The 12,015-nt window shown below is 36.8% G+C and overlaps 1 protein-coding gene across 3 annotated transcripts in view; it reads left to right on the top strand.

The window, feature by feature from the left end:
- Positions 1-12,015, top strand: part of LOC150102233 (adipocyte plasma membrane-associated protein-like) — an 89,118-nt gene that overhangs the window by 67,553 nt on the left and 9,550 nt on the right. For all 3 annotated transcript variants that reach the window (XM_090399118.1, XM_090399117.1, XM_090399116.1), the window contains exon 8: positions 5,811-6,084. In XM_090399118.1, coding sequence (XP_090255244.1) covers positions 5,811-6,084 — 274 coding nt within the window. The remainder of the gene's footprint in view (positions 1-5,810; positions 6,085-12,015) is intronic.

Here is a 12,015-nt window from a genome sequence, read left to right as displayed (position 1 = left end):
ATGAGTTCTACAAAGACCAGGCAAGGAGAGTGACTTGGTTGGTGAGAGTAGCTAAAGAGAGGTATGAACAGCAGTTAGCTTATGAAGCTAAAAAGAATCCTAGGGAGTTTTTTTCGATATGTAGCCAGCAAAAGAAAGAATGATTATGGAAGGATGACATTGATTGGAGGAAATGGTATAAAGACAGCTGTTGCAGAATGTGTGGTGGAGATACTTAATGAGCAGTTCATAAAGATCTTTCAATCTTGTGAATGTGACTTCATGGAGAGATTAAGAGCAGTTGATGATGGGGAGGAGAGACTGACTGTAAGTGAGCAAGAGGTGTTTGGGGAGTTGAGTAAACTAGATGTAAATAAGGCTGTGGGACTTGATAATATATCACCGCGTATTCTGAAGGAATGTGCCAGAGAGTTGACACCTGCCTTGACATATTTTTTTAATACGAGTCTTGCACTTGGTCAAGTCCCTAAAGAGTGGAAGGAGGGCAAGATTGTGCCACTTCATAAAGGAGGTGATCGAACTCAAGCATCAAACTATAGGCCTATCTGTGTGTCAGGTGTTGTGGTTAAGTTGTTGGAGAAGCTTGTGAGAACTAGGATCCAGAGTTGGGTTGACAACAATGGTATAATCTTTGATGGACAGCATGGATTTGCTAAAGGGAGGTCGTGTTTTAGTAATCTACTTACTTATTACAATAAAGTGACTGCTTCCTTGGACAGAGGAGAAGGATACACAGTAATATACTTGGATTTCGCAAAAGCTTTTGATAGAGTACCTCATGATAAGTTGACAGTCAAACTAGAGCAGATGGGGTTGGATATTAGATTAGTGCATTGGATTGGAGACTGGCTATCTGATAGGTATCAACAAGTTGTGTATGGGGGTGCAATATCCAGGAAAAGGAAAGTCACTAGTGGAGTGCCTCAGGGATCTGTTTTAGGGCCATTACTATTTAACTTGTATATTAATGATATTGGCGAAGATTTGGATGGAGATATTCAGTTGTTTGCAGATGATGCAAAGTTGGGACGAACCATAAAGAGTAGTGAAGATGTTGTGGCCTTGCAAGAAGACTTGAATAAATTGAGTGATTGGGCAAGCAAATGGGGATGTGAGTTCAATGTTGCAAAATGTAAGGTTTTAAAATTTGGAAAACAAAGATGGGATGCAGAATTTATGCTTGGTGAGAATATATTGTTGGAAGTAGAGGAAATAAGAGATCTGGGAGTGATAGTGGATAAGGATCTAAAATTTATGGGTCACATCGCCAAAATTGTGAAGACAACACAAAGACTTCTGGGAATGATGAGGAGGACACTGACGTGTAGAAGTAGGGAGATTCTTGTTCCATTGTATAAGGCTTTGATTAGGCCACACATGGACTATTGTGCCCAGATTTGGTCACCTGGTTTTCAGAAGGATGAAGAGATGTTGGAAAGGGTTAAAAGGCGACTGACTAAGGTACTTTCTGACCTCTGGAATGTCGAGTATGAGGAAAGATTGAAAAGATGTAATTTGCAGAGACTAGTGGAGAGAAGGAAGAGGGGAGATATGATAGAGACCTACAAGTTGGTAAGGGGTTGCTATAGGATCAATGGTGGAGAAGTTCTACAGCGAATAGTGGGAGATCAGGGGAGAACCAGAGGTCATCCCTGGAAACTGTATAAAGAGGGTGTGAGTAGGGGAGTGAGAGGCAGGTTTTTTTCGTGCAGAGTTGTGAATGATTGGAATGCCTTGCCTGAGAGTGTGGTGTCTGCAAGGAGTTTGAATGTGTTTAAGACCCAGTATGATGAGATGTGTGTGAGATAAAAGGACCTCCTAGATGAGTCTTTGACTCCATGAGGTCTTGTTTAATAATAATAATAATAAAAATCACCTATTCCTTCCTATCTGACTTCACAGAGCCCTATGATATCAATTTTTCCTTTGTCCATTTCTTGTTTGAGATTTTCTAATTTTCCACATCTGTTCATTGTTCTCACATTCCATGTTGATTTTGATTCTCTGATGATCTTTCATTTTCAGTTTGTTTATAACTTGTTTTAAGTCACTTTTTGTCATATGTGATTTCAAGTCAAATAAGTAAAGTTAAAATATAGATAACCATAACTAATTAAAGAAAGATACATTACATATAGTGAAATGCGCTGCATCCAGTTTCATTTAAAACACAGAGATTAGCAGTTGTTGATCATGCTTGACAGAAAGCTGTCAAGCAAGATCGTAACGACAATTGACAAATCGTGCATCCGATGGGCTTTAAGTGAAGTAGAATTAGTGATATTCTAGTGTTTAAGATTATTTTTATTATTAACCCATGGCTCAGAAGCAACAGACATTTCTATAATATTGCTTTCAAACTTGGCATCATTTCATATGTAAAGGAAAATGGCAATAGAGCAACAGCATTGTATGTTTGGCCACCACCAACCAAAACATGATACAAAGTTGGAGAAAACAAGAACAGGACTAGAGACTGAACGTAATAAACATAAGGCCTGGTTGGCTGAGCGGTTAGGTATTTCTGCTTTCCAGCAAAAAGGTTACAGGTTCAAATCCTGCTGTGGGCATGAATGTTTTGTGATTGTCTGTGAAAATAGTAGTGGTGGTGGACAGTAGATGGTTTTGGTGTAGATCAGGGCTGTCCAAAACACAGGCTGCATGTGGCCCGTGTTGTGATTTTGTGCAGGCCCGCCTGTGGGTTTTGATTTTTACAAGCGAAAAAATAAAATAACAATTTGAATCGAATGCATATTAGATATTTTAATTCTATCACTAATCGATAATCTCGATGTTGGTTATTTTATTTGGTGTTTTTACATCACTGTATACCCATGTGTTTTCGAATATTAGATGTGTCAAAGAAGCATTTTTGCATTGTTTTGTTCTAACACGCATGCTCCACCACTCACAGGTTATGTGAGTGTGCAATAAGTGCACAATTAACGTTTGTTTAGCTATCGAGGTTGTGTCGCAGCTACTCACTAAATTATTAGATATGCATTGAATGCGGCCCTCGGATTATCTAAGGTTGGACAGCCTTTGTGTAGATGATGCGGTTCGCTGTATCTGGTGGATTGAGTCGTGGAGACGGAGAGTTGAGTAGGTGCTCTCCCTCAATGAGTCCTTGGACTCCCAGATCGAGGGAGTCCAAGGACTAGTCTAGGAAGAGGAGTTCTAGAATATCACTAATTCTATTGCACTTAAAGATGCATGATTTGTCAATGTGACATAATAATGATAATAATAATAAATGGCCAGAATTTGAGGAAGAATTAAAAATGCGAGTATTATTTATTATTATTATTGGACACCTCCAGGGAGTCCAAAGACTCATTGAGGGAGAGTATGCCAACAGCATTGAACAATTTTCTCCTTCCAACTACTAACCGTACTCAAACTTGCTTAACTTTTTGCATGAGCCATTAGTAGCAGAGCCTCTACTAATTGACCAACCTTTGCTGGCACCTTGGAAACAGAGTCATTGCTTTCTTCAAACAATAAATAATCTTCAGTACCATTAACAATTAGACAACAGAAAATCTGGTATTTCAGTATCCAGAAAAATTATTATTCACCAATCAAAACAAATGACAACAGACAGAGGTATTGTTAAATTTACAGGTTCAACATCATGGTCCTATAGGTTTATGAAAAGAAATAACTTATGTATGTGAACAAAAACAGATATCACAAAAGATGCCAGATGAATATGAAAATAAAGTTATTGACTTTCATAAGCACGTCATTAATGCTAGGAAACAAGGGAACCTTGAACCAACCCAAATAGAAAATATGGATGAGGAACCTGACTTTTGATGTGCCTACAAACAAAACACTAATTGCATTCCATGAAACTTCATGGAATGCAATAAAACCGGATTATTATTAAGTAATTTAAGAAGTGTGGCATTAGTAATGCCTTTAATGGTACTGAAGATGATTTATTGCTTGAAGTAAGCAATGACTCTGTTTCAAATACAGAAGTGATTTCAGAAGATAGTTTGTCTAGTTCTGAAGATGAAGAAGAAGATTAAAATTGTTATTATAATCCTACATTTTTTTCTTGATACATAATTGTTTTACAAGGGTGGTCTAAAAAGTTCTCGGCCTAACAATGATAAAACCAATTTATAATTTCAAAATTATTTTTATTTTTCAACATATTAAGGCTAATACAGTTATTCCAATGATGCTCCAGCACCATTGTAGATTCCCTTAATTTTCCCATTGCCAAAACACTTCTGTGGGCAGGTGCATTGTCCTGATGAAAGATGATTTTTTTCTTCTGCAAAACAGGTATTTTCTCATGAATTTTTTCGTCTAGTCTGGTTAAAAGATCAGAATAATATTCCCCAGTTATTGTTTTACCCTTTTCAAGATAATTAATAAACAAAATGCCTTTAGCATCCCAAAACACAGATGCCATGACCTTTCCTGCTGATGGAACCGACTTTGTCTTCTTTGGCGCTGAACAACCAGCTTCTGTTTTGACTGCTGTTTGGATTTTGGTGTGTAATGGTGAATCCAAGTCTCATCCATAGTAATAAATCAGTGCACAAAATCAGTTTTATTCTTGTTAAAATGCTCCAAGCACTTTTCAGAGATTTTCATGCAAGTGCATTTTTGATCTGCTGTGAGCAAACGTGGCTCCCATCATGCACAAAGCTTTTTGATTTGCAATTTTTCATGCAAAATATATCCTACACCATAATATGACTTCTAAACTTCAAACCTCTATACACCATCACTAACAGATCCCTAGCCTTATCAGTTTCCTGTAATCCAATACATCAATATGATTCTTTTGAAATGCCTATAGTCTGAGCAATTTAATGCACTTTGACTTGCCAGTCATCTGATACATATCGTGTATTGGATGACTGGTCTTGATCAATGATTTCTGGTGTTGTTACACTTTTTGGACTTCATTCATGTGGATTACCTTCAAGGCTGGTATGGCCACATTTGAACTCTTGCAGCCTATTTCTTAATTGTTTAAAACAAAGGAGAAGAGTTCCCATAAACTTTTATGAACTTCAAATGAATTTCTTTTGGTGTTAAACCTTTCTTTACAAAGAATTTTATAACTGTACGATATTCAATTTTATCCATTTCAAGGGATACAGTCAGCTGTATAAAACAAACTACTTGATAGAATGACTTACAATTTCACATGTATGCTTATGACAGATGTACCAACTTCGAAAAAAAAATTTCTTGCCAATAGTGTTGCCATCTATGGTTGAGGCCGAGAACTTTTCAGACCACCCTCATATACCAAAATTCTCTGAAATTGTTTTTAATCAGTGTATGATAAGATGTTATAATTATTTTCACAAAAAAAAAAAAATTTTTTTTTGAGGTAAAAGAAATGCTACTGAAAAATGGCTATCTTATATACCAGTGCATCTTATACACTGGTAAATACAGTATTTGTTATAAAACAGTTTTGTGATATTTTTTGAACTCTCATAATGACAGACCTTTACTATGCATATTATGCTACTCATAGGAAATATCATTAATGTTTCTATGATACTAGCTTGATTATTAGTAGTAAAACAGAATTTTGTATTTTGCAACGCAGTCGTTAATCAAGATATTTGTCTTCTGTATGTAGCTATATATCCTATATTCTATATATAGTTCTTAATTTAGTAAATTGAATAGGTATTTATTCTTGATAAAAAAATTTAGTTCCCTAGCATATTGAGAACAGTATTTGGCTGCAGTTGTAACAAGATATCATCAAATTACAGTGCATATATGTAAATAAATATACTACACACAAAATTCTTTTGATATAGGTATTATATCAAGGGCCCGAAAGCTGGACATATGGAAATTCTTGCACAAAATCTTCCAGGAGAACCTGATAATGTACGCCGCAGTGCAAGAGGAGGATACTGGGTTGCTGTGAATTCTGCACGTACAACCACTTCACCACTTCTCTATGATCGACTTTCTGAACACCCATTTGTTAAAGTATTCTTTATGAAGGCTCTTTATATGGTTGGATCAGCACTCATGCATACATCTCATTTACTTCCATTTCCAACTTTTAAAGCAGTGGCATTTGAGGTTAGTATATATATATATATATATATATATATATATATATATTTTATCATTTAACTTCAATTAAAATACTCATGTTAGTTCATAAATATAGAATATATACCTGAACTCTGAAAACTTAAAGATGATTCCTGTTTTTGATTTATTTATATTTATATACCTATTCATATTTAATTTCGAAAAACAGTCATTTTCCTGAATATTTTTTTTAATACATCAACTCCTTACACAAAAGATTGCAAAACCTATAGCACATCAGTGCTGTGCATGCACCATGTGTGTGGACAAGTGCTCAAGAACAAACTTTTTAAGTTTTTTTAAACAACTAGAGATTATAGTTTTTGGGGAAGGCTATTTCAAAGCCCAGAGGTAGCTGGAATCAACAAGGATGCACATTTTATTATTATGGGTATCTCCATAGAGTCAGAAGACTCATTGTATGAAACCCACACTAACCATTTTCACATCCAATACCTATCTTAGCTCTCCTTAAACTTATTCATTGTTGGGTACTCACAACTATTTCTGGCAATCCATCCACTCATTCACCACTCTTCAAGAAAAGAACCTAGTCTGCGCAACCTTACTAACCACACTCGTACACAACTTCCAGAAGTAACCTCTTATTCTTCCCTTACTCCTCATGTATTGGAAAATTTCTTTTGTGTCAATCCCTTATACAATCTAATCCCTTTTAGTAACTTAAAATTTTTTATTATTTCCTTTCTCGTCCACCTGTTAACTAAACTCTTCAACCCACACACCTTCAATCCATTCTCATAGGGATTGAAGGTGTGTGTGTTGAATTCAATCCATCCTCATAGGGAGCATTCCACAGAACTGTCACTAGCTTTACTCTTTGAATCTTCTCCAATACCTCCTGATATCCAAGAACTCCAGGTGACATATCTGTGCACAGTAGTCAAGATGTGGCCAAATCATGGCCTAATAAAATGGGATAATAACCTCCCTATCTTTACTATTTAGTGTACAATCTAAATAAGTAATATAGTCCTTTGAGCTATTTTAACAACTTTTGCAATATGACTTCTAAACTTCAAATCTCTATACACCATCACTAACAGATCCCTAGCCTTATCAGTTTCCTGTAATCCAATACATCAATATGATACAAAGTATGTAATCTTTTCATCCCAAAGTGCATTCTGCAACATTAATGTGATAACTATTGTCCTTTTCCTATGCTGCCAAATTATTTAAATCATCTTGCAGGATATCTACATTACCTTTATCAACTATTGCCCTCCCCAATTTTGTATTATCAGCAAACAACTGAATAACCCCCCCCCCTTAAACCTTTCCCCTATATCATTAATATACAAATCCTGAGGCACTCTGTTAGTCACCCTCATTCTCCTTGATTTCACTCCACCATAAACTACTCTTTGATGACCATCTGTTAGGCCCCCACCCCATCCATGCCATCAGCCTCATATCCATTACCATTGATCTAACTTGTGTAATAGTTTTCCACGTGGTATTCTGTCATATGCCTTTGCAAAGTCCAGCAGTATCATGGAGTAGCCATTTCCTTTATCTAATTATGCTGTCACCTTATTATAAAATGTGTCTGCGCAGTTAGCCTAGTGGCTATGTGCTTCGCAACCATATGCCTGGGGAAGGAGTGTCCTAGGTTCGATTCCCGTCGACGATGCGAGGAGCTTAAGGATCTTCCTCAGCCATAGCCAACTTAGCCAGTCTTGGGCGTGGACAGCAGGGTTTTTTCCCCTAGTTTATCTGGGGTTTTTCATCCCGCAAGCAGGAAAACCGGTCCAGTGAACACACATGGATTACAGTCAGGAATACTGACCCAGCCATAGGTATGATTCGTCGGCTATGCCAGTTCTGGAGCCCGGATAAAATTTGGGGGGACTGAGATGGTGCCGTACCTCCCCGTAAAGTGGACTCACGGCCATGTATCATCATATGATTATTATTATTATAAAATGTGAATAAATTACTAAGGCAGGACTTACCTTTTACAAAGCTGTCCTGTTCACCATGCAGTATCATATTCCTATACACCCATTCCTGAATTTTACTTTGGAGAGATACTAATTACAGACCGATTAGTATCTCTCCAGAGAGATACTAATTCATATTTATATTCATATACCTATTCATATTTAATTTTGGAAAAACATTTTTCTGAGTATTTTTTTAATACATCAACTCCTCTATCTTACTGGCCTGATTGTCCAAGTGGTTAGTATATCTGTTCTCCAACCATAATGGGTTCAAATCCCATTGCAGGCTTGGATATTTGTGATTGTTATTTGTGAGTCTTTGAACTCCATGGGGTCTTGGGTGATAATAATAACATTGAACTGATAGCCATTTTACTTTTAACTCATGCTCACATGCCTACAATCAGTACCATCATAACAGGATGTAGCATAGAGGCAGCCTGCCTCACAGGCAGGCTGCCTCTATGCTACATGAGGATCGGCTACATGAGGATCCTCACATGAGGATCGGCTGAGAGAATGTGGACTGCAGAGTTTGGTGGATAGAAGAAGGAGAGGTGATATGATTGAGACTTTTAAACTGTTGAGAGGTGGTTACAGGGTTGATACTGGGGAGTTCTTTCGCTTGGTTGATCAGCGGGAAGGAGTGATGACAAGAGGCCATCCCTGGAAGTTACGAAAGGAAACTGTGAGCAGGAGGGTAAGGAGTGGTTTCTTTGTGTGAAGGGTGGTTGAGCCGTGGAATGCATTGCCTGATGGAGTGGTGGGAGCGAGAACGGTCAGTGAGTTTAAAGAATGGTATGATAGACTTTGTGTTTCTCAGGGGGGGGGACCTCCCCTCGATGAGTCTTGACAGACTTTATGTCTTAGGAAGGACTTCCCTCGATGAGTCTTTTGACTCCTTGGAGGCCTGAATAATAATAATAACAGCGCTCATTCAGCCATATTGCAGTAGGCACTGTATTATGGCAACAAGATATTTTACAAATATATATATATACGCCATTTATTTTAGCAAATAAAAAAGGTGCCGTTTCCCATTGACAGTTAGATATGTGCTTATTATATTTTAATAATAAAAAAAATTATGGTCATACATACTTGAACTAAACATTTTAAAACCTACTTATTAGATACAAAGGAAACAACTCATAATAAATTTAATTTAATCCTTTATCTTGAAACAACTGTAAAGTATCATACAATGTGAATTTTATAAACTTTTATAGTCTATCTAAATATTTTGTCTGAAACATTTAATTAATATTATTATATAATTGTTTTGCATTAATGCTTCTCTCAAAATAAAAACAAAATAGCAATTGGAGATTTTCTTATATTTTTGTCTATAATCCATCAGGAGCGATATGTAATTGTTTGCCTCAGGGGGCCATCTAATCTGGCGATGGCCCTGCCTACAATTTCAGCCTATTCAAATCATCCTGCAAGTACCGCATATGTAGCACTCCTGGTTACCCAACCTATCTTTGCATCATCAGCAAATATCGGTTTATCATATGTTAAATCCCAGTGTCATTAATGTACAGATTGAATAATAATGGTCCAAGGACTGATTCTTGTAGCACACCACTGGTTATCTTAAATCTTGCCAACTTGTATCCCTTATTTACCACTTTCTCATGTCTAACAGTCAGCCATCCTCTTATCCATGCTAATAATTTATAATCCAATGGCATATTCTCAAATTTATTCAACAGTCTTGCATGCTATATTTTGTCAGAAGCCTTACCAAAATCTAAAAGTATCATGGTATATCCATTTCCCTTGTCTAACTCAATGGTAACATTATTATACAACGTGAGCAAGTTACTCAAATATGACCTTTCCTTAGTAACCTCATGCTGTTCATTGCAAAGTATAGTTTCTCTCTCTCTCAATCTATTTCTGTATGCAATCCCTAACAAACTTTTCTAAAATCTTCACTGCCACTCCAGAAATACTGATAGGTTGATAGTTGGATACAGCTGTCTTTGTACCACCTTGTGCAATGGAATTACCATATATTTTTTCCACTCCTGTGGAATCTTCCCTGTTTTGAGACTCAAATCATATAGCCCGGTCAAAGGAATAGCCAGTTTAGCTGAACACCAGGTTGATATTGAAGTTGAAAGTGTTTTTCACTTATTATACTATAAATTAAAGATGCCAAGAAATTATATTCTTGGTTTCATCCTTTATCTAAGCGTAAGCAAGCAAAGTTTGCATGTGAAGTAAACTTCAAGACTGGACTGTGTGTGTGTGTGTGTGTGTGTGTGTGTGTGTGTGTGTGTGTGTGTGTGTGGATATATATAGAAGCTAATGACTTCACATCAATTGCCTTAGTATCCCATAATTCAATGCACATATCCATACAGACATGTATAATGCTCTGCATTAAGGGAAGGGCCATTGCCCAGACTGGTTTCACTATATAAGTGAAGAGAAGTCTAAAAATTCTGGCAATCCCAAGATCATTCTAAACTCGGCAAGTGCAATCGACCCAAAGGATCATTTTATTCAGTGGTGGTTCCACTCAGCAACAGGCCCACCCTGCCATGGAGAGGAACCCTCAGCAGTGACTCTGCCCAATGGCAGGCTCATCCCCACCAGTGAACAGAACCGTTAACTCAGCAGTGCCTTCACTCAGAGAAAGACATAAACCTGCCACTGAGCAGAGCTGCTCATATCTCAGCACAGCAACCACTTCAACACTAAAGTGCATCAGTTGGAACTAGACTTAGAAGTGATACAAAGGTTGAAGTAATGCAGAAGTCATATTTCTATTTACGTAGTCAAAAGGTGCCACACCTTATTACTAAAATACTCTGGATTAGAGATAAATGTTGAAAGTTTTTTTTCACTTGGTTATACTATACATTAAAGATGCCAAGAAGTTACATTCTTGGTTTCATCTTTTATCCAAGTGTAAGCAAACAAAGATTGCACGTGAAGTAACTTCACGACTGGACTACTTGTATTAGAGGCTGATTTCACATCAGTTGCCTTTGTATCCTATGATGCAATGCACATATCCTTATAGACATGTATAATACTTTGCATTATGGGAAGGGCCACTACCCAGACCAGTTTCAACCTTTATTGAGGTCTCATCAGTTTACTTCACGTACAGACTGTTTGTTTACATTTCACATCAGTTGCCTTTGTATCCTATGATGCAATGCACATATCCTTATAGACATGTATAATACTTTGCATTATGGGAAGGGCCACTATCCAGACCAGTTTCAACCTTTATTGAGGTCTCATCAGTTTACTTCACGTACAGACTGTTTGTTTACATTTGGAAAAATGATGAAACCAAGAATATAATTTCTTAGAATCTTTCATTTATAGTATAACCAAGTGAAAAGCTTTCAACATCCATCTCTAATCCAGAGTATTTTAGTAATAGTGTGTGACACCTTTGAATTCTTGTATATAGAAATTTTACTTCTGTATTTTCAACCTTGGTATCACTTCTGGGTCTGTCTCCCACTGATGAGACCTCAATAGTACTCAAAACCATAATCTTTCCTGCTCAGTTGTACATAATAAATATTACAAACATCACAGAAGCTGAAGAAAAGCCATTATATAGTAAGCCTGTGCACTTTTTTTGGTCCAGCCGATACCAAGAAGTTAAAAACTAATTTCTTCAACTATCAAAGAAGCATGGAGGATTTGGGCTTGCAGACTTAAAATTCTGCTATTTAAGAAATACAGCTTCAAAGATCCATAAAATATGCAGACCAGTCACACACATGTGCTGAAATTCTCCTGTACTACCTGGGTTTTCATCTTCTCCTGTTTGGAGTAAATGATTATAAAGGTTGAAAAGCTGATTGTTCCTGAATCAGTGGCGGCTGGTGAAAATTTTAAGTGGGGGTGCTGCATGTACAAAATAAAAAAAAAAATATTTTTTTCCTTAATCAGTAACCAATTTATA

Source organism: Typopeltis vanoorti, chromosome 10, assembly GCF_054136105.1.
Source record: "Typopeltis vanoorti isolate ZY-2024b chromosome 10, IOZ_Tvanoo_1.0, whole genome shotgun sequence".
Taxonomy (NCBI): Eukaryota; Metazoa; Arthropoda; class Arachnida; order Uropygi; family Thelyphonidae; genus Typopeltis; species Typopeltis vanoorti.
Note: the sequence above shows the minus strand (reverse complement) of the source record. Positions and strands in the feature narration are given on the sequence as shown.